Here is a 23,758-nt window from a genome sequence, read left to right on the forward strand (position 1 = left end):
GAAGGATTCTGACTCCTACTCAGCTGGGAGGCCGACAGCGGAGGTAGATATGAGAGCACACTCTCCAGCCTCTGTCCCTGTAGATTGAAGCTACCCAGGAACCCAAAACCAAGTCTAGTTTTGGGGGAGCCAGGAGGGGTAAGAGTCTTCGCAGGTAAGAGATGGTCTAGCCTGTTGGCAGGCGAGGGCCCTGGGTCCTTTGGGGCCAACTACAGGCTCCTGCAGGTGACCATATAGTATAGCTTAGGAATAAGAAGGAGTTTGAAGGAGGATGGGCTTGAATTTGACATCCCGGGTAGACACTGTGACCCTTCACAACGATAAAACAACGAACAAAAACAATAGCGAAACTGGCCGGCTGCAGCTAAACACTTCACGTGCATAGTTCACTTAGTCTTCATAATGACCCTATGAGATAAGGAACTGATGCCGAGGTGACTGAATAACAGGGCCCCAAGTTGATAAGATTGGAACCTGATTCTGAGAACCCAGCCCCTTAACCTCTCGGCCCTTCTTTTTTTTTTTTTTTTTGGGGCCGCACCATGGGGCATGAGGGATCTTAGTTCACCGACCAGGGATGGAACCTGTGCCCCCTGCAGTGGAAGCACGGAGTCTTAACCAAGGGACCGCCAGGGAAGTCCCTCTTTCTTTCTAAATGGAGATGAGGTTTGCTATAGGATTAACTGAGATTATTAATATATAGTGGTTTGCATTTAATGAAGGGTATGCTCACTGCCTGCCCAGCAGGTACTTGCAATTTGATGATTTCTCACAAAGCATATACCAGGCTGGACTTTAATTACCCACTTCCCTGCAGTTGTCACCAGTGGGCCGTGAACTCCCTGAAGGACACTGCCTGCTGGTTGTCATATCTGTTAGCGTTGTGCCCAGCACGCAGAAGTTGCTGAGTGAGTCAGACTCAGAAATGTGACCTTAGGCAAATCACATCCCCTGTCTGACCTAGAGTTAGTCCAGCTGCGGAATGACTCAGTGGGGTCAATCGAATAAGAGCGGACCATTTTTTGAACGCCACCGATATACCAGACACTCCACAGATAACTGTCCTATGTCACAATTAATCTTTTCAGCAATGATTCAAGTAGGCATCAGTAGCTTTACCTTACAAAAGAGGCAACCGAGGCTCAGCAAGATTAAATGGCTTGCCTACAGTCACCTTCTGGGAAGTGGCAGGGCTGGAGTACAAATCCAGGCCAGTTAGGCTCATGACATGCTCCAAACCGCCGTCCAAAGACTACCCACATTTTACGACACCAGCTATCTTTCTATTGATACTTTATTAAGTAAGGTTTGTTTTTAAGTCTCAAAAGAGAAGAGAGATGATATTTAGGAATTCAAGGAAAATGAGGCAAATGGTGCCTGTCATTATGACCACAGATCATGATCCTGTCAAGGCAAAGACCCTCAGATGATCTGTTCTGAGCAACATTGCCAGCGAAAAGGAGGGACTGCCCTCTGCCCTGGGTTTCAGCCATGTTGGAGACTTAGTGCAACCTGTTTCACCGGAATGGCAAGGAGCCTCTCTGGACAGAGGCCTGGGGTTCTTCTACCAACCACTGTGTTGCAGGTGGGGGAGATGCGAGAGTTACTGTCAAACTGTTTATTCCCAGCCTTGAGACCTCACTTATACCCCCTTCTTAGACAAGGTGGGGAGTTAGCACTCTGATGAAAACCACAGTTACAAGCCCAAAATCTCAATTCAGGACTCATCATATTTTTTTACTGACCTTTCCCCTATCATAGGGAGGAGCTAATGGTACTCCTGACAGTCTGGGGATATAGTCCAATCATGCTTTCAAAAAACAACAACAACAACAAACCGTTTCTTTTCTCTTAAAAAAAAAATCTGTTTGCCTTAAAAAATGTTTAAATTACTTACCAGTTAAATTAATTACCATGCTTCCCACAAAAGTCTCAGAGTAAAATAAACACCCTGGGAAAATGCACTTATTTTAATCCTGTGGCTTTGCATACCCTTGACACATTATTAGTTTTCCTCATAGACAGAGACATTTAAAAAATACTCTTTGTGGAGTACTTTATTCTTTATTCAGCATTTTACCATAACATTTTTTTTTTTTTTTTTTTTCATTTAACATTTAAACCACCTGTATCAGTTTGCTTGTGCTGTTGGAACAAAGTGTCACAGACTGGGTGTTTTAAAACAGAAATTTATTCCCTCACAGTTCTGGAGGCTAGAAGTCTGAAATCAAGGTGACAGTGGGGCAAGGCTTTCTGTGAAGTCTCTAGGGAGGATCCTTCCTTCTTCCAGCTTCGGGTGGCCCCAGGTGTTCCTTGGTTTATGGTAGCATAACTCCAATCTCTGCCTTCGGCTTCACATGGTCATTTTCTCCCTGTATGTCTCTGTCTTTCCATGGCATTCTCCTCTCTTTGTGTGTCTGTGTTGACTGAAAAAAATGCATAACCTAAAAGTTGAGAATTATATTTTATTTGGCGGACAATCTGGGGACTTAAGCCCAGAAGACAGCCTCTCAGATAGCTCTATGGGACTGCTCCCAAGAGGTAAGGGAGGAGCCAGGATATGTAGGAGTTTTGCAACCAAAACCAGGTAATCTGAACATCAAAAGATTACTGTTAGTTAAAGAAAACCAGACTTTTCAAGTTAATGAATTTAGTGCTTTTTTTATTTATGAGACGATGCAAGAGTCTGGGCTGATTGAAATCATTCCTTTGATATGCACCTTAACTATCTGGGGCCAGTATCTTGCTTTTCTCCATCCTGAATCCCCTCAGGGTGCACAGGTGGGGGTTTCTTCAGTGGCTGCTGGCTTGATGGCTGCAACATTCTTTGTCTCCTGATATGGCAGGCAACATTTTGCATCCATACCCGTGTCTTCTTTTAAGGACACTGGTCCTATTAGATTATGACCTCTATGTTACCCAATTAAAATTCCAGTATGACTTCATCTTAACTAATTGCATCTGCAACGACCCTATTTTTAAATAGAATCACATACTGACATACTGGGGGTTAGGATTTCAGCATATCTTTTGGGGGACACAGTTCAACTGATAACGTCCCCCTATCAGCTAAGCATTGTTTTCTCCCTTTACAAATAAGATCTGTAGTTTAACCTCTCTTTCATTCCCTTTAAAATGGTGATAACAACAGCTAATTCACAACATCGTTGGGAGCAGAATAAGATATGGGTGTTAAGCACTTACATATTAGGATATTGCCTAACATGCAGTAGTGTCCATTGCATTGCATTTATTATTATTAAGTTTGCTTATTAAGTCCACCATTGTGTGGTAGAGGGCTTCAGAGTCAGACAAACCTGGGTTGGAACCCCAGTTCCACCCACCTGGAAGGTTTGGGGAATAGATTAGAAGATGATTCGAAGTAATGCTTAGTAACTTGTTGCAGCTGACAAGCTGTGTAACCTTGGACAGCTTAATTAGCCTTTCTGTACTTCACTTTCCACCCCTGCAAAATGGGAATAATAGTAGTTATCTACCTCATAGTAATGTTGTAAATTTTAGATGATTTAATAGATCTTGTTTTTAGAGCACTTCCTGGAAGAGTGCTCTATGAATGATAGCTATTAGTGTCATTATTATTATTATTACTATTTTGACAAAATGTTCTCTTTTCCTTCTCATATTAGCAGCTGAATTCTGAGGAGAAAGATAAAGGTCTTGTTTATGGAAAATAGGATAGAAAATCTAAGGAGTTAAAACTCGAATGCATCCTAACCAAATTTGTCTGAGTCTGGAGATTTATAACTGCTAGCATTTCCATGAAATAATGGAAAATTATATCTGTCTATCTGTATTACTTATCTATCACGGAATAACAAATTACCCCCAAACTTTGTGCTTCGAAACAACACGCATTTCTTATCTCACAGGTTCTGTGAGTCAGGAATCTGAGCACACCTTAGCTAGATCTTCTACTTCATGGTCTCTCAAGAGGCTGCAATCAAGTTATTGGCCAGGGCTGGGGTCTCCCCTGAAAGTTTCAGGAAGGAGCGGTTTCCAAGATCACTTAGGTTGTTGTTGGCAGGTTTCAGTTCTTAAAGGGCTGTCGGACTGAAGGCTTCATTTCCTTGCTGGCTTTTGGCTGGAAACTGCCCTCAGGTCCTTGCCACAGGAGCTATTCCAGGACAGCTTGTTTCAGCAAAACCAGCAAGAGAGAGGTCACAGCCTTTTGTCTGTTGGTTAAAAGCAAGTTACTCAAGTGGAAGAGATTATAACAGACAGTGTGTATCAGGAGGTAAGATCATCACAGGCTGGTTTCGAGGCTCCATCCCTCCCACCCACCTTCCCCCTCTCCCTCTCCCCACTTCCTCCCTCCTTTCTCTTCTCCCTCCCTTGGTCTTTCATGCTGCTTGTGTACATATCTATGTACATCTTACATAGATATCTTACATCTGTCTGTCTGTCATTTGTCTACTTTCTGTTGAAACTCTGACTCCAATCTCTCTATGTCATACTCAATCCCTGTGGGTTTCTCAACCTAGCCTATACTTGATACTTAGTAAGTGCTCAGTGAATGTTTGAATTCTATTTAAATTTACAGCATAAAAGAGAATTTTTTAAAGTCAACTTTATCCATCACCTAATATAACCATTATATTGATTATATTTATGTAAATACTTACCAAGTTTCCTTTTAGTCTGTTCATGCATACTTGTGACCATGCTGGGTCTCCAACATTTTTTTTTAATAAATATAAGGTTTTATCTTTTATTTACTTTATGGAAAAATGTTTGAAATCATATTTTTCTGGCCTTTATGGTTGTCAAACTGGCTATAAGAATTTGTCAAGTTGAAAGCTCATCTTTAAACATTTAACCATCACAAATAAAACTGCATAAATGTCCTTTGTGCTTTCTTTTGTTTGATTTATTTCCTTGTGCTGATATGGAAACAGCTGGTTTAGGATTTTGAATTTTTATTTCAATATCATCACATTTACGTGCATTGGCCAGATCCAGTTTGTAGTGGTTTGAACTAGTGTGGATAGTCAAAGTGTTACCGAACCCAACTTGGGTCCGCTTGACCACAGGCAGTAAAGCCAATCTACTGACGCTGGGTTGTGGTGAAGCAAAGTGCAGCGTTTATTTCAGGGCACCAAGCAAAGGGTCCAGGTAGTTAGTGCTCAGAAGGCCTAAACTCCCCAGTGCGTTTCAGGGAAAGGTTTTTAAAGAAAGGGTGAAAGAGGGAGCTATCGGGTGTGTGATCAGCTTGTGGACAGTTTTCTAATTGGTTGCTGGTGAGGTAATCGGGAGTCAACATCATCAGCCTTCTGGTTCCAACCCACCTGGGGTCTCTGTGCTTCTGGGCAGCATATCGTTAACTTGTTCCACCTGGTGGGGGTTTCAGTGTCTGCAGAACAGCTCAAAGGATACGGCTCAGAATATTATCTGTAGACCTTGAGGAGGAACTAAAAGTACTGGACTTTGTTTAATGGCTAAATTATTATTATTTTGTCTTGCTTGGCTGTTTTCCTTTCTGCGTTTTCTCACTTCTCTGATTAAATTTACTCTTTGGAACTTGGAGAAGGCCTTAGGAGGCTAAAATTTTTATACAGATAAGAGGCAGGTGGAGGACACGGCGGGGTGGGGATGGAGTGGTGTCAGTTCTGGGAAGGCCCCATAGGATCCTGCCTGGTTACAAAAGGTCAGCGGTAATCAGACAGTGACTGAGCAGAGACTCGGTAAACGTTAGTGGCATTGAAGGCTTGCTCAGAGAACATTCCCTGTGCAGTGGCACCAACCTCAACTCGACTCAATGCGAAGTGAGGCTACTGGAAGCTTGGCCATGTGCTTCATTTCTCCTAAGCCCCACATATCAACCCCAGTCCAGATCTCCTGCCCTCTTGGCTCCAGGATTTCAGCAGCTTTCTCTTTATCGTGGCTACCATTACCCTGTCCATCCATCGGTGTTTTTTTGTTGTTGTTGTTTTGCCCACACCACGTACCTTGTGGGATCTTAGTTCCTGGACCAGGGATTGAACCCAGGCCCTCGACAGTGAAAGCATGGAGTCCTAACCGCTGGACCGCCAGGGAATTCCCAGTTGAGATCTTTTAGGACTGGATGGCAGCAGACTAAGAGACAGTCTCCTTTCCCCAACAGGCCTCACCACCTTTACCCACATATTCTTTTCGTGTCACTGCTATCCATTATTCTAATTTAGTTTTCCCAAAGTAGGCAAATATTATTGCTTTTTAAAAAAATTGATATACAGTTATTTATAATGCATAAAATTGCATTATATGTTCTAAGTTGCATTTAGAGGATACTGAAAATACAGATGTATTTTTTTTCCCATATACAAATTTATAGACCATTGAATTCTATCCATGGGCTTAAGAAGCCCTGGCTGAAGTATACAGGCTGTCCCATGTACTTCCTATGGCGTATATCAAAGGCACTTAATGTCTGATTTTTACTTTTAGTGAAGTTAAAGTTGATCAGCAGGTTCAGGTGCGGCGAGTCTGATCCATTCATTAGAATATCTCCCGTCAGCCTTTCTACTAATGGTTTTAACATTCATCAATGATAGCTGTCTATATCTATTATTTTATTAGAGATTACAAAATGGTAATTTTCTGTCATCCTTCCTGCCTGTATTAAATGCAGTATTTCCATAAAGTAAATTGTGGTTACCCTGAAATCCAGTTCATGATTAAAATCTTGACTACTACTTCATTCTTTTACCAGTTTTCAGAATAATGAGCTGGTCTCTTAGCCATCCCCAGTGATGAGCAATGAGCTTTTGTTTGTTTGTTTTTTTCCGGTTTGAGTTTTGGCTTTGGCTTTGGTTTTGGGTTTGATCTGAGGAATGTTATGAATTATAGGAAATTTGTTTATCTGGTCTATTTTAATCAATCACAGTAATTGTTCACTTTGTTCAATGTTAGGCCAGTGTGAGCCCCTCTAAACTGGTCTCCCTGTCCTTTTGAAATGACCACATTGGTCTTTGGCAGCTATCTCGCTTTTGGGCGCAGCAAGACTTTCCCAGGCTCAGCTTGTACCATACCTATCCCAGACTTGGAATAAGGAATTTTTCCAAGAATCTTTTGTTCCTTTTAGGGGAAGATGATATTTAAAAACAAGAGTATGGGTGTTAAGGGTATTTATTGCTGTTAGGTTACCATTACTTCTAGGCTTTTTCAGTGGACAGAGCTATGAAATGCTTATTTTTTTTTTAAAGAGAAAAGCAGATCATTAGTGTATATGATTTCCAATAGAAATTTCAAGGTACAGAATTTTTCTTCTTTGACTTTATAAACATAAGAGATAAATAATTCAGGAATGATCTTAGTTCCTAATGACGGTAACATGGTGGCTTGTCTGCTATAGCCCACGGTATACACACAATAGTTTCAAAACAGCAATACCAGTATTACAACTAGCAGTAAGTCCATTAAATCTAGTTTAAGATTTATTTGCAGAACATTTTTTTTTCCTTTGGACTGTTTCTCCCTAAGCATGTAAAATCAAAATACTGCATTTTAAAGCCTTTCAACATAATTATTTTCTCTGTGTAGTTATGCCAACACTTTGATATATAGCTGGATATATACATTTAAAGTTTGCGTATAATTTGTAGAGATTGTATTGTCTTTCTTTTTTTAAAAAAATGATTTACTTTTTGGCTGCGTTGGGTCTTTGTTGCTGTGCGCGGGCTTTCTCTAGTTGTGGCGAACGGGGGCTACTCTTCGTTGTGGTGCGTGGGCTTCTCATTGCGGTGGCTTCTCTTGTTGCGGGGCACTGGCTCTAGGCGCGCAGGCTCAGTAGTTGTGTCATGCGGGCTCTAGAGCGCAGGCTCAGTAGTCATGGCGCACGGGCTTAGTTGCTCCGCGGCATGTGGGATCTTCCCGGACCAGGGCTCGAACCCATGTCCCCTGCATTGCCAGGTGGATTCTTAACCACTGTGCCACCAGGGGATTCCCTGTCTTTCTTTTTTGATTAGAAAATATTCTGTAAAAATTTGATGTGGTTCCAAAGCTAAAACTTATAAAGCAAGATTCACTAAAAAAATTCTGGCTTCAATTTTTGTTCTCTTGACCCTATCTGCTCAATCCCCCAGTAGGTAACCATTTTTATTAGTTTTGGTTAATTGTTTCAGTGTCTCTTAATAGGTATTATACATATTATATCTAACTCTTTACATATAGGTAGATATGATATAGATAGATATAATATGATTACATCTTTTTGTATGTATGTGTCTATACTCCCTCTTCTTTCTTATACAAAAGAAAGCACTATAAATACTGTTCTGTATTTTCCATTTAATAAAACGTATTATGATTACTCCATATCACATATAAAGATTGCCCCAGTTCCTGTTAAGAATATAGACTCCACTGTGTGGATGCACCCTAGTCTTTTAACTAAGTCTCTGTTTATTGTCCATAAATTATTATTTAAGGGTCATGCTGTTTATCACTATGATGTAATGGGCAGAAGCAACAGAAATTGTACATTTGATTTTCAGAATTTATAACCTGAATCTCCAGCAACATAACATAGTGGAGGCAGTTTAAGATAGTGGGAACGTGTTTAGAAGTAGGATAAGTCAAATTAGAAGTCTAATTCTCCCTGATTTCACCTCTCTGAGCTTCCATTTCCTCAACTTTAAAATACGATAATGCAACCAGACTCTCATTGTTATGATTTATACAGAACAAACGAGACAATGTATGCAAGACAAATAACAGTACCTCTGGCCTGGAATATGTGCATGTAAAATCATAGCTATTATTAATATTAATTTTACTGATTTTCTCAGCGATAAGACAGAGAATCCCATATGGGTCTCAATCCTTTAATTTTTTTTTGAATCTTTATTAGAGTATAGTTGCTTTACATTTAATTTAAAATTTTTTTTAAATTTAATTTTTTATTTTTGGCTGTGTTGGGTCTGCGTTGTTGCGCGCAGGCTTTCTCTAGTTGTGGTGAGCAGGGGCTACTCTTCGTCATGGTGTGTGGGCTTCTCACTGCGGTGGCTTCTCTTGTTGCGGAGCACGGGCTCTAGGCGTTTGGGCTTCAGTAGTTGTGGCTCGCGGACTCTAGAGTGCAGGCTCAGTAGTTGTGGTACACGGGCTTAGTTGCTATACGGCATGTGGGATCTTCCCGGACCAGGGATCGAACCCGTGTCCCTTGCATTGGCAGGTGGATTCCTAACCACTTCGCCACCAGGGAAGTCCCTCAGTCTTTATTTTAATTTTATTTCTATTTTCATTTAATTTGATCCTTTGAGGGTAGGCTCATTAGTCCCTTTTCCTGTCGCTAGAAGCACAGCTACGGGGAAGAGGGAAGCTAATGGGAGAAGTAACACCCTGAACATGTTCTCCAAAAGCATCGCCTATCAACATGTTTAAAGGTGACCTTTCAACCTGAGTATTGTTAAGATTTCAGTGAATATGAAGACTTAGAAGTGTGACAGCAAAACCCCTAAGAAAGTGGTCAGAGGGTGGCAGTTTCTTTTCTGATGGCACCAAAGCCTCCAACTGAGCCATCCCAAGTTCATACCCTCCCTGATGTTTGAACCTGGCAACCTCTCACCAGCCCCAGGTGGCCTGGTTTGTCTTGTTGGCCTGCTTTGCTGCCTCAAGGTCCTGTCTAAGTAGGATCTGGGAGTCTTCATCTCAAGCAGGCCATTAGCATCTCAGAGGCCTCTCGCTCCCTAAATCCTGTCTAGGAATGATTCCTTGTGGGCATCTCCTCCTTGATCCCTAGTCTAAGAAGCTACTGGAAGGAGGGGGAAGGAATTGAGGAGGAACTCATTTTGGAATCCTTCCTCAAGGGGATAAGTTTTGAGTAGAGTTTTTAAGAAAGAGAAGGAATGGGATCCCAGGGAAGAGAAAGCAGGCTTCTTATTAATGATGCTTCTGCGCTTCATCAGACAGAAAAGAGGCTTTGAAGTCAAAGCCTGAATGCCTAATGGCCTTTGGCTGCAGTGTGTCACCTCTCAGAACCTCTGTTTCCTTGGTTGTAAAATATGGTTATAAAAATTGTAATATTCCTAGTCCAAAGCACTGTTGTGAGGATTCAGTGAGATTTATAGTGTCTTGTGTTTGGCAAAGAATAGAAGCTCAGGAAATGTGAATTTCCTTTCTACCCTCTCCCCTTTTCAAGCACTTGTCCCACCACATCTTAAAAATGAAACGAGGTTGTTATAATAATACTAGTAATAGTAAGAACGGAAATCTCTGGAGAGGCACAGGCGTACATTATCTAAATTCTGACAGTAACTTTTATTATTGGTGATAATAGCCTTATTTTATGCATAAACAAGCAGAGGTTCCAAGAGAGGAAGTAAGTAGCTTGTCCATGGTCACACCCAAGGCCTTAGCTAGCCCATAAGTCACATTTTGCGTGAATTAGGAAATGGTGCTCCTCTGCTTGGATTCAACCCCGTGGGTACAGGCATGGCCAGTGGAGCTGAGACAGGATTCAGCCCCGCACTCACCCCCTTGCCTTGTCACTGTCGTGCAGTACACAACTCGCATAACTGTACACAGAAGCTCTGGTCAAATGCATAGTTTTGATCAAACTGAAATTCAAACCCTGATCTGACTGACATTCAGACCACATCCTTTCCAGCGCTACCTGGGAGTTCATCTCTTCCTGTTTCCTTTAAGATTCTGCCCCATTGTTTATCTCTTCCTTCTGCCTTATCTCCGTCTCTCCCCTTTCCTTCTCTTATGGCTTTTCCTTCCTAGCTGATACACTCCATCAAATCTCTGCACTTAAGTACCGGTAGGATTGAAACAAATCATTATCCATAATATCACCCCCACCCCAAACCTAGCTCCAAACCTGGCACTGGTAGGCCTTCTAAGTAATGCTTGTTCAGAACCCCTGTAGTCACCACGCTAGGCTTCCTTATATCATAGCTAAGCCTTTACTCTCCTTCTTGTTGCCCTCGGTGCCTAGCAAGTTGCTTTGCCCGCAGTCATCACGCTTTGGCATGAAAGAACTAAGATTTTTCCCAAGAGCAATTGTCTTAAGCAGGCACTAGAGGGCAGCAGAAGATCACACATGGCCTTTCGTTCACCTTCCTGTTACTGGCCACAGCCCACCTTGTCTCAAGAGGCAGGAGTAAATGATACACTGCAATGCTGACTGCTCCCTGAACAGCAAGAGCGATGTAAGTCAGGGGGAGGCGGGGGCTGAGCATGCCTTAGTCTGTGGGAAGAACCACTTTGGGGCCCACTGAGCTGCACTGGGATTCTTCACTCTGCCCCTTACTTTAGGGCAAATAATACAGCGGGACCACATGGCTATTTTTGTGCTTTTTAAAAATATTAAAATAATTCTAATTTGCAAACAAAAGACATCAGCCACTACTGGGCTACTGGGCATTATCCAGGGGTCCCTCTCCCTGCCCCACAGAGGATATGACCTTCCTCAGAGATTGACCTGCTGTCACTTGAAACAAGTATCCTCTCGTAGGTTACACTCTGTCACTCTGAGTCTCAGTTCCCTCCCCTGTAAACGGAGACAACAATTTCTACTTTGTAGGATGATAGCAAGGACTATATGAGATTACAGATGCTGCATCTCTCCCTTGATGCTCAGAGCAGTTCAATGGGGAATTAGTGTCCTCATTTTACAAATGAGAAAACTAAGATTAGAGAGGTGAGGCGACTTACCCAGAATTCAGAATCGGGTAGTCTGACTTAATAGCTTTGGACTTAAGCTTTCAATTCTACCCTTGTCTACTATGTTCCACCAGGTAGGAAGTGGATAGTTTAAGGAGATTCCTGACTGTGGTTAAAGCGCCAGCAGGTTACCAGGGAAGCTTTACAGATTCAGACGTGCACAAGAGTGAATAATGCTGAGCTGAAGACCAAGCACTGGAACAAACGACCTCTGACGATGCGCCTGACACCCTAGAATTTATAAATTCTTCATTGAGTTCTGTTTCTCCTTTATCCTCGAAATAATCCAAGATTTAGGTACTAGCGTTGTTGACATTTTACAGATGAGAAAGTGGAGCCTCAGGGAGGTTAAATGACTTGCCCAAGGTCATCCAGCTGGAAATGGAAAAGCTGGAATTTAAACCCAAACAAGTCACTGTCCTATAGCTTCCCTTCTGCAGTTTGGCATATTACTTGTGTATTTAGGGAAGAAGCTGCAAATCAGGTTAGAACAGGAGACCTGTTGTCCTAGGATTTGGCAGTTTTGTAGACCTGTCCTCTTTTTAGAGTCTCCACTGTTGCTTCCCCTTCCATTCCTCAAACATGCACACCACACACACACACACACACACACACTCGGGCATACACACCTTAATCAGAAAGCACTCAAGAATGCCCCACAGTTCCTGAGGGTGGGAGTTCACCTGCCTGAACTGTAGTTTGTTGGTTAATCTTAGCATGACCCCAAGTAGGGGCAGGCTTGAGTACTGCAGATAGGGTGTCCAAAAAGCACAAAGTGCATAGCTCTGGGTCTGGGTCTTATGATTAGAATGAGAATTGCAGTTTTTAGATGGCAAGCCAGTCTAGGTTCAACAGAGCTGCCCCATAATGGAACTGGAGGCCTAAAAAGGTAATGAGTTCTGTGTCATTAGAAGCATCCAAAAAGCAGTCGGAGGATCATTTGGTGGTGAATGAAACATTAGATGGAATTTCTGACCAGCTGACCTTTAAAGTGCCTTTTACCCATGAGATCCCTTAGCCCATGGAAAGGGGTGGGGAAGCCTAGGGTTGTTGTCTGGGGGTGGCAGGAACGGGGAAGGCCCAAGTGTTTACAACAGGGATGACTTGTGTAGGAGTAAGAATTAGTGCTGAAAATTTTTCGGCGAGAAATATGGACAATGAAAGGAGTAGTGGGACCAGGTGCAACAAGCTAGACTAGTTATAAGCTCTGTGGTCTTGGGCAAATTGCTTTACCTCTCTAAGTTGTCATTTGTACATTAATAAAGTAAGGTTTAAGACTGTCTGCCTTTGGAGCTATGGTGATAAGATTGAGATAGTGGATTTGAAGTCTGATAAGGGTTACAGGAATAGAGGGGATTAAAGGAAAAAAAGAATCAGAGTACACATTCATCTGTTTATTTATTCAGATAGTCACCTGCAAACTGTCTGCATGACATCAGGCATTGAACTCTGTGCTGGGGATGCACACAGTCATTGAAAAAGGTCATAGTTCTTGCTCTTATGGAGCTCACAGTTTAGTTGGAGAGGCAGATATTAATTTAACATTAACTAAAATTTAAAATGTGATAAGCACTATAATGATGATGGTGATGTAAACGGTTCAGTTGATAGTACAAATTGAGAATGATCAAAATATAGTTTATGAATATATGCATGTTCGAAAGTACATATCATAGTTGGTTCCCACACTCCTTTTAACATATTCACTGGATAACCTTCCTCTGCTCCTAGATGAAAATCTTAGCAAGCCACATCTAATCTATTATAACTTTTGTGGAACAGACAGTGCTATAGACATTTTAAATTGATAACACAGTTTCACATCAGGAATTAGGATGTCTAGTCCAAGATTTTAATCAAATCTCTAAATCTGACAAGTCAGATCTCCTCTCCCTCCCCAGTGGGGATATTAGGAGGTGGGGCAAAGTTGGCCTTCGTTCTGTTTCTCTCCCTTGCTCTTCTTCTTCCTCTCCCTCTACAGTCAAAGCAGGAGGGAGGAATGGTAAGGATTAGGAAGCTCATACTTGCCCTGATACCCTTGTATCTGGCTCTGTGTTCTCGGGTCCTGGCAGGTTTTTAAAACCGACCCTCTCTCGTGGCGGGGTGGGGGGCGTTCTGTGGTTTTTCAGCGGTCCTTGTGGCCGGGGCCTTCTCCCAAGACCTGAGACGATGTAGCATCTCTGCGGCTGGCTATTGCTGATCCCCCTCCACCCTCTGTTTCTCTGGCTGCTCACCTTATGGAGACTGTCACCGTGGGGACCCCTCAACCTCTGTTATAATTCCTCCTGGGTAAGACTCAAAACAGATCCAGCCCAGCTCTTTCTCTTATGTGACCCACATCTGGTCCGGGGGAAATACTCAATCATTTTTCCCACTGGCAACCTCTGGGATTTGGGGCGAACCCCTATGCTGCCTCTTCTGCTCTGCCGCCACAGGCCACTAGAACGTCTGCCGGTGGGGTATGACCCTAGTCCGCTATCTTCCCCGTTGCCGAGAAAACGTAGCAATTTCTCCAGGAGGCACTCTTTTGAGGCTCCTTATCACAAACCTTGGGATTAGAAGGTAACGTGCTCTACATGACCCACCTGGGGTGCTGGGGACTCTGAACGTTAGGTAATAGCTGTCTCCAAAGCAAATCTCTCCTATATCCTTCCCGTCTACCCTCTGACCTCATTTTATTTCCTTGCTCTGGCTGAGGTTTCTAGAGTTATGAAACTAGTCAGGATTCATCTCCTTTGTAAATTCTGCGTATAGGGGCCTGGCTCTGGGATTTCAATTCTATTCTGTCTTGGTGTCTCAATAGAAATTTCATTTTTAACATCTTGTTACAACAACAGCACAGCAATAATTAAAACAATCACAACAACAACACCGATACCAACTAGTATCGATTGAGTGCTAAACCTTTGCCGGGCACCTTATTTAATCCCTGCAAGTAGTCTTTCAGGATGGCACTATTATTTATAAAGGGCACGCTGATGATGCTGGAGTTTGACTGTCAGGCTGAGAAGTTCAGATTGCATAGCGCAGAAGTTCAGTCCTTGCCGATGCCATTTCAGCTGGCTACTTTCCCTTTGTTAAGGATATTTCTGTGGGTCCTTGAGTCAGGCTTCAGAGCAATTGCTTTCCTCCAAGAGGAGACAGTAACTCCGCCTAAGAAATGATCCCATTTCAGCAATTCCTGGGAGGCCATTGCTGTAATAAAGGCCATTCTTTATGATATAAAAGTCTCACTCTCTTCCCCCCGCCCGCATCCTTAGCGTTTCTAATTTGAGCCCCTCTGGTCCCTGTGGAGCCTTTAAATGCTTCAAGCGCAAGCCTATTGCCAAAGCAAGCCTGTCTGACTCGGGACGCAGCGCCCTGCACTGTTGCCGAATATTGAACAAACATTCACGCAGCTTTGGCTCTCCCAGAAGCCCTTAGTCTGATGCCTTTGTTTTGTTTTCTGGATGAGGGCAAGCGGTGCCATCACCTCCTGCCGAAAAGCCCTGGCTGCCCTCCCAACAAGGAGTTGTCACTTCAACTGAGGCTTTTTTTTTTTTTTCTTTCTGGTGGCAACAAAATAATACCCAGCAGGAATTTGGGAGGAGAAAAAAGAGAGTTCAGTTGGCAGGTTCTCAAATGAATGGGTTGTAGTGTCATTGGAACTGAATTGGGCTTGAAACCAGACATGATCCTATTTTGGAAGCATTGTTCAGAGGGATGGGAAATGTGAACAGAGGATAAGTCTCTTCAAAAATGTTCTTTATCCTTGGCCTGTTAAAGACAGCCTGGTTTAACTAAACTCTCCCATCCCCTCAATGGCAAGGGCCTATGTGAGAACCTAGAGGAGGTCAGAGCAACTGGCAAATTGATCAGCTATTCATCTGTCAACCTTTCAACTGAGAGAGCTAATTTTACTTTGAGAAGAGCTTACCACTTGATTACAAGCCATCAATTAATTGTCAATCCTGAAATTCACAAGTCTTCGCTCTTAGACTCATCAATGCTTTGATGAGATGGCACAGTGATCAGGGTATGTTAATATACATGTATTCAAATATATTATTGAAAATCTTATTGAAAGCCTACTGTGTTCCAGGTAATACGTAAAGTGGATGGCAATCGACGGAACTAACACTGTCTCTGCCCTCATGGATCTTATAGTCTGGAGACATTAACAGGTGATACGTAGAACAGGATGCTGTGAGGATCTTTAGTATGAAACCCTAATAGAGATTGGAGGCATGGGGATGGAGTTCAGGGAAGGCATTTCTGAGGACCTGGCCCCTGAACTAAGATCTGAAGGGTGAGTGGGAGTGAGAGCCAGGAGAAGGCAGGGCCAGAGGGTGGGATGGGGAAAGCGTTCTGTGCAGAGAGAAGAGCACGTGCCAAGACTGAGAGAGAAAGGACAGGGTGTAGCCAAGAAACATAAAGGCCAGTGTAGCTGAAAGTAGGAGAATCGGGAGGAACAGGATGACAGATCAGACTGCAGAGGCAGACAGGTGGTCTAGATCGCATATTACCTATGTGCCATGGTAAGGATTTTGGTCTTCATCCTAAGAGCAGTGAAGTGCCATGGAAGAGTTTTAAGCAGGAGGAGAATATATATAGAGTTTGCCTTTTGAAAAGATGACTTTAGCCACAGAGTGAAGTTGGTTCAGAAGCAATTAGCTTTCGCAATTGTAGTATCTACAGAGGAATAATTAATGGAATGGCTAATGGTCTTCCCTGCTGTAACTCTCCTCCAGATCATAACTTAGGTATGACACAATCTTTATGAAAAGGATCGTTGTTAATAAATGCATGGGACTTAGAGGTAAATCCCTTTTTCCATTTAGGTCTCAGGTTCCTCACTTGTTAAGCCGTGGGTTTGGACCAGATGATACCCAAGCGCCCTCCTTTTGCAAAACAAGCCCTTAAATTCAGCTTGAATTCTATACTGCTACTAGAATTCAGTTTTCAGCCTGGACTATGGGCTTTTAACCCCAATTTTTTGGAATGATAGATTGTTAAAAAAAAAAAAGGATTTATTGGACAAAAGCAGACCAGCAAAGATCAATAGCTCATTTTGTTGTTAAACAGATAGATCTTTAACCCAATGTCTAGGAATGTCTGTTTGATCAAGGGAATTCTTACTCCCAGCACCATGTTACATATTTTTCCCAATTAAATTATGGCAAGGTGCTATGAGGGATGGGGCATCTGTGTTCTAAAAAATGAGATAACAAGAGTAGTTTAGTTTAAGTGATGAATTGGTTAACAGACGGCTGGGGTCATGTGCTGAAAGGATCACTAACTCATCATGTGACCTTGGAAAGCCAATTTCCTTCTTTGGGACACAGTTTCCTCTCATTTTAAATGGGAGGGTTTTACCAGATTAGACTTTTCAAAGGTATGCTTTTTCGATAGTTTTCAAAAGATATTTTATGGAGAAAAGGTGCCCCACTCTATTTTTTCTCCTTGGAGGTTAATAATCCAAGTGTATTGATGGTCTATTGATTCCAAAGTTTTCCCTTTAACTAATCCATCATACTGCCACATTCCTGTGTAACCTCTCTCTGAAACTCAGTTTCCCCATCTATAGCAAGGGCTATAGAGCAGAGGTTTCCAAACCTTTTCTGTAAAGGGTCATATGGTAAATATTTTAGGCTTTGTGGGCCATAGAGTCTTTGTTGCAACTACTCAACTCTGGCATTTTAGCCATACACAATATATAAACAAATGAGGGACTGTGTCCCAATAAAACTTTATTTGCAAAAACAGGCAGAGGGCTGGATTTGACCCACAGACCATAGTTTAGTGAACTCTGGGTCACAGTGTGGGCTAACTGCTCCCTAATGTCCTCGCGGCTCTGACTTTCCCTGACCTTCTCCCCTGAAGAGTTATTCTCTCCCAAGTTGGAAGTCCCCCTTCTCCAAAATTTATCCCTCTGGCCTGCACTTCCAAAAGTCATCATCATCATCTTCTTTTGACATGTCTGTATATAAGACTGTCTCTGTCTCCCCAGCTGCTGAGATGCCTTCTTCACAGCTTTGTTTTGTTTATCGTAGTAACTACCCTTCTTTAATCCCTCTGAAGGATTGGTTAGCTGGAATTTGCCTTGTCTTCTTCCCCCAGAGCCTTTGATCTTGTGCTCATAAGTATTTGCTGACAGCCAGACAGAAAAGGTGGAGCCCAGATCCCAAGCCCGAGGGCCCAGAGAGTAATGAATGAAGACTGCGTTTATTTGTATTTCTAATTGGCAAGCCTATTTCCAGATCAGCTGCATGTCACTGCAAGCCAAGAGCAAAAGCAGGAGACAACCTTCTTTCTCCCAGGTCTCGGTGCCCAGGGCCCCTGTTTTCCACTGAGGCAGGAGCTTGCCCTGATTTCACCAGGCTTGGAAGAAACTGCCATCTGGACCAAGTTTTGTCCCTTAGTACAGGACCACCTTGTTTTGCCACTCAGCCTGTACATTGCACAACTTTGAGGACACCATTTACATCATCCGTGATGTAAATGGAACCCTCTGAGTTGTACAAATCACTTTTTCAAGCTTTGAGCCCTTTCTTCTTATGAAATCTTACACCGAAGGCCAGTCTATAAAAGAGATACAAGTGGAACAACTCTATTTGAAGCTGAGATGCAGGTTTAGAGTCCTGCCTGCTCAGTCTCCCTCTTGCCTTCTTCAAGCAGCTTCTGAGATGGCTGTTGGGATCCCTAGAATTCCTCAGATGAATTTTGGAGCCTCTAGACTAGATCATAAATGGTGTTCTAACCATTCACAGTTATATAATCTCTCTCTTGATAAAGTCTCGAGTATATCCCTAGCACCATGCTAGGCACTGAATACTGGGGGGACAGGAGTGGGAGACACGGCCCCTGGTCTCCCTGAACTGATTTTATGGTTGGAGAGGTCAACAGAAAATGAGCTTAACAAGATAGGGTCTTACAAGCAGAAATACTTATCAGAGAAGAAGGGCTGGGGAAAGGAGGAAAGACTTCCTGAAGAGGGTCACATTGGAATGGAGCGCTCATGGGTGGTAAGGATTTGGAGAGGCAGAGGGGAAACGTAGGGCAGGGTGAGCAAAGGCACAGAGGTGTGAAATGCCACTTGTAGGGATAAAGAGGGACAGCACAGAATGGGGCATGCGTCATTCATGCACATGACAGCACACTGAGGAAAAGAAATTTGAATGAGGGAACAGATGAGCATGGAAAGAAAGAGGAAATAATGCCTTTTCCAGACAGGTCCATCTCCTTCTATCTCATTTACCGGTCATAACTGTTTCAGTTGTTATTGTTAACCACACATTATAGAATTAATCACTATAGGCTCTTGGACATTCAAAGACTTTCCCAAGGCAGCAGAGCTATTATCCAGCAGAAATGAGATGTAAACTGAAATTGACTTGACTCCAAAGCTTGTCTCTCACCCATTACATGGAACTGCATGAAAATATACAGGACTGAAACAAGTTTTTGAAAAAAAGGTAGAATTTATACAAATTAACAGTAAACAAAAGAATTTCTTATTGGGAAAAATATGCTTGAATATTTACATCTTACAGAGGTCCTTGAAGAATTCTCTAGTCCAACCTACTGACTTTAAATATAAAGAAAGTGAGGCCCAGAGAAAGCAAAGGGTTATTTAATATAAATGGTATAACAAGACACGATTCTGGTCTCTGAGCCCTCAGGTCAGTGCTCTTTCCAAAGCATCATGAAGGAACCACTCTATCATCTTTTTTCCCTTTCCAGTGGATGACTACCTCCTTAGCACATCGTAATGGGTTCAAGAGTCCGACCTTTTGAACAGTACTGAACAATACTGAACTTATATCTCTTTCTCCAGAGACCACGGAGTTGGGCAGCAAGAAGGAGCTCAAGTCCATGCCCTTCATCACCTACCTCTCAGGCCTGCTGACGGCCCAGATGCTGTCTGATGACCAGCTCATCTCAGGTGTGGAGATCCGCTGTGAGGAGAAAGGCCGCTGTCCATCTACCTGCCACCTTTGCCGCCGACCGGGCAAGGAGCAGCTGAGCCCCACACCGGTGCTCCTGGAAATCAGCCGCGTGGTACCACTTTACACTCTCATCCAGGACAATGGCACCAAAGAGGTGAGGTCCCCTGACACAGCCACTAAGTCAAATCTAAGAACCAACCCTCCCACCTCCTGCCCTCGTGGGCCCTTTGTCCATCGGAATTGTCATCATCGTCATCAACAGCATGGTGAGGGCTGGCATTTATTGATCCCTTACCATGTTGTAAGCACGTATATAACTTGGTAACACTAGCTGCTGTAACTGACAAATTCTCGAATCTCAATGGCTTAGTACAATTGAGGTTATTTCTTGTTTGTGTGCAGAGTCCTAAATAGAAGTTTTTGATTGATGGGTGGCTTTACTCTGAGAAGTAGTTCAGGGTCCCAGCCTGTTCCATCTTGTGCTCCGTTAATCTGATGCTTCCACGGCTGCTGTGGAAGAAGAAAGACCATGGAAGATTGCACATGAGAAGTTTAAACGGGCCACGCCTGAAAATGGCAAATTATCATTTCAGCTCCTATTCTGCTAAGCTAGAATTCAGCCACTGGGCACACCTGTCTGCAGATGAAGACAGGGACATGTATTCTATCTGTTTGCCTGGGAGAAGAAGCTACGGGTTTGGTGAAAACCTAGCAGCCTCTGCCTCTGTACTATACTTGGGTTATCTCATTTAATTTACCCTCCAGATCTATGATTTACTTATAAATATTGAGTTGATTCATATGGAATTTCTGACATCGGACCATTTTTTATTTATAAAGATGGCAATTCCATATGGTTCATCCTTTTCTCATGCCCACTTTACAAGTGAGGAAATGTAAGATGTTGTGTGGTTTGCTCCATGTTGGTCTGCTCCAGAGCCTACATGCTTAATCATGAAATTATATCTCCTCTTTTTCCTCTTTCTGTCTCTCTGACTTTCAATTATAGCATGTCAGGGCTTGAGAGGACTGTATCAATGATTTAGTTCACTGGTTTGCACGCTTGTGTTCGTGGAACATTTTTTCCAAATGTAATGTTCAGGAACCCCAATCCATAAAACTAGGAGCAGTGACGCCACTCCTTCAGTAAGGAAGAAGGCAGAGAAAGCATCTCTACTTGGTCCCCACTCTTCCCTCTGCAACAACTTCTGGACAACCCTGGGCCTCCAAAGAAGGCAATCTGGTAGACCACTGACCAAGTCCAGTCGGATGCTATGGATTGCGTGCCCCTCCCAAAGCATCCTCCTGGGCTGAGTAAGTGCCAGTGCGTGGTGAGTGGTCAGGTAGGGCTTCATAGAGGGCAGATCAGGGATGAGAAAAAGGAAGTGAGGAGAGTATCATCAGGTAGAAGACCTGAGGCAGAAAAGAACATGGTCTGTACAAAGACCTATAGAAATTTCCCGTGACTAAGACCAAGAGATGGAGGGAGAGCAGATATGAGGCCAGAGGGGACAGAAAGCACCTGATTATTTAGGATACTATAAGCGAGGTCCTGGAGTTTGGACACTATCTGGAGGGCAGTGACATGCTGAAGATACATGGTTAGCAGGAAGCTGATAGGATTAGATTTGTGTGGCAGAAAGAGCCCTCTGGAAACAACCCAAATGACCATCAATGGGAGAGCAGTTAAATAAGGTGTCGAATATGCATACAGTGGAACACTGTACTACAGCCAAGATGAATGCACTATAGTGACGCTTAATATGAGATTGATGAACATAATGTTACATGAAGACAAGAAATCCCAAAGATACAGTTTATATAGCATGATACCCTTCCCTCTATTTTAAGTTAAAACAGACACACACACACATACACGCATATCAGATACACTGCCTTTTAAAAATAAATACAGATGCAATAGAGAGTTTAAAAAAGGAATCAAGGAAATGATGAACGTAGGATTTAGGATGATGGTAATCTTAAGTCAAGCGAGGCAGGGTAATGGCACGAGGGAGCATTAGTTACATGATGGTAGTCAAGTTTCTAGCTGATGTTTGGGTGCTGGATTTGTGGGGCTTTATGAAAGTGCTAAAAGTAGCTAACCAGCTAATACTAACTGGATGAACACATAAAGCCTGACCATGCATGGTGCAGCAATGAGCTTGAGTCGCGAGCCGTGCATCTCAAATCATCTAACTCTGCATCAGAGGTCCCCAGACCGACAACAGAAAAGCCAAGAGAGCCAAACGTGTATACATCTCCAAACCTCTGGTTTCAGGGTGAGAGTCAACTGTGGAATCATAAGAGTGGCAGCAGGGAGACCCCTGAGGAGGCTGTTGAAGCTTCCAGTAAATACCAAGGGTTGTCTGACCAGTGTCGTGTCAGTGCAGACAAAAAAAAGCAGCACGTCGGTAGCGCTCCAGGGTTTGGCGAGAGAGGCTATGAATATCCCTATTTACGGCTCTTTCTGGGCCACACACGCCTCATCTTTGAGGTGGCTCGATACTAGCTAAGTCACAGGACTTTTTTTTTTTGTAATTTATTTTTATTTTTTATTTTTGGCTGCGTTTGGTCTTTGTTGCTGTGCGCGGGCTTTCTCTAGTTGCAGCCAGTGGAGGCTACTCTCTGTTGCACCGTGCGGGCTTCTCATCACAGTGGCTTCTCTTGTTGTGGAGCACGGGCCCTAGGCATGTGGGCTCAGTAGTTGTGGCTCGCGGGCCCTAGAGCGCAGGCTCAGTAGTTGTGGTGCACGGGCTTAGTTGCTCTGTGGCATGTGGGATCTTTCTGGACCAGGGCTCGAACCCGTGTTCCCTGTACTGGCAGGCGGATTCTTAACCACTGGGAAGCCCCAAGTCACAGGACTTTTATGATGTGTTCTTGGCACGTGTGGTGGCAAGACGAGCGCTGGTTCCTTTCCCCTTTGCTTAGGAGTCAGGTTCCCCACGTCCAGATGCTATGCCAGCTTCCCTCAGCATCGTCAGTTCTGGAAATGGGTCTTCCTGCGGCTGATTCACGTTCTCTCAGAGAAGCCCAGGAATGTGAAAGCGGTCACTAGATGTCACTGTTCTCCTTATGTGGCATCTGCTGCTTTTGAAGCATGAGTCCTTCCTTCGTTAATTCAGTATTTTTGAGCACCTACTATTTGCCATGTCACGCCCCAAGAAGTGGGTGTCACGCCCCAAGAAGTGAAGAGTGGGACAAATGGACACAAATGGGCATGGTCTTTATCTTCGTGGAGTTTACACGCTTGTGGAGATGACAGATATTATTGAAACACTCCCACCAAATAAGTGAGAACAAACTGTGCTGAGTACCAAGAGAAGTCCAGGCCTTTGGGTTAAAATCGGGTGACTGAGGGCTTTGTGGGATCAAGGAAGGCTTCTTTAGGGAAATGACACTGGAATTAGCTCTTGGGGGTCGGGTGCCTAAAGTGAAAGTGGAGGACTGGATTTGGGGGAGAGGAGGAGGCTGAGAGCATTCCAGGTCGAAGGCCTAGCTCCTGCAGAGACCTGAAGGATGTGCAAACGTGGCCCATTTCCCTGAGGCCTGGATGGGGAGCTCCATGGGCAATGCCGAGGAGAGGCGGTGGCCAGGCTAGGCAGAGCTCTGAAGGCTCTGGTGGTGAGGAGTTTGGCCCCTGATAGTGGGGAGCATAGAGGCATTAGAGCAGACAGTTAGGCGCTGTCTTCTCAGCTCCAGGCTCCTCTCCTCTAAGTTATACCTGCAAAGGAATGTTAGAGCTGCTTGACTAGTTTCTTCTCTCCCTCCCCAGCCCCCAAAGACAGGCCTGTTTAGAGTTTCACAGCAGCCTAGGGGCTGCTGTGCATTAGGCCTTTTCAAAGGAGCCAGGCTGTGGTAGGAGTGGGTAGGACAGGCCCAGTGCAGGTCTGGAAACGATCCTGGAGGAGGGGAGCGTGGCCCCTGAGAGAGACTGGTGTGATGAGAAAGCAGCCACTTTCATCTTGGCCATCATTTGTTCCTCTGCCTCTTCCCCAAACCCCCATCACTTCTCCCAAGGCTTCTCCATCTCTCTGCGTTTCTTTGCAGTCAGAGGCAGGGACCACATGGATAAAACATAAAAGGGCCTTGGCCTGGAATCTGACACTGAGTCATAGCGAGGCTGGGGCAAGTCCTTTTTCCTCCCTGGGCCTCTCTTTTCCTAC

General features: G+C 43.7%; 1 protein-coding gene across 4 annotated transcripts in view; it reads left to right on the top strand.

Annotated features, from left to right (window-relative positions):
- ASTN2 (astrotactin 2) overlaps positions 1-23,758 on the top strand; it is an 899,407-nt gene that overhangs the window by 692,199 nt on the left and 183,450 nt on the right. For all 4 annotated transcript variants that reach the window (XM_068552572.1, XM_068552571.1, XM_068552573.1 and 1 more), the window contains one exon: positions 19,481-19,746. In XM_068552572.1, coding sequence (XP_068408673.1) covers positions 19,481-19,746 — 266 coding nt within the window. The remainder of the gene's footprint in view (positions 1-19,480; positions 19,747-23,758) is intronic.

This window comes from Eschrichtius robustus, chromosome 10 (assembly GCF_028021215.1).
Source record: "Eschrichtius robustus isolate mEscRob2 chromosome 10, mEscRob2.pri, whole genome shotgun sequence".
NCBI lineage: Eukaryota > Metazoa > Chordata > Mammalia > Artiodactyla > Eschrichtiidae > Eschrichtius > Eschrichtius robustus.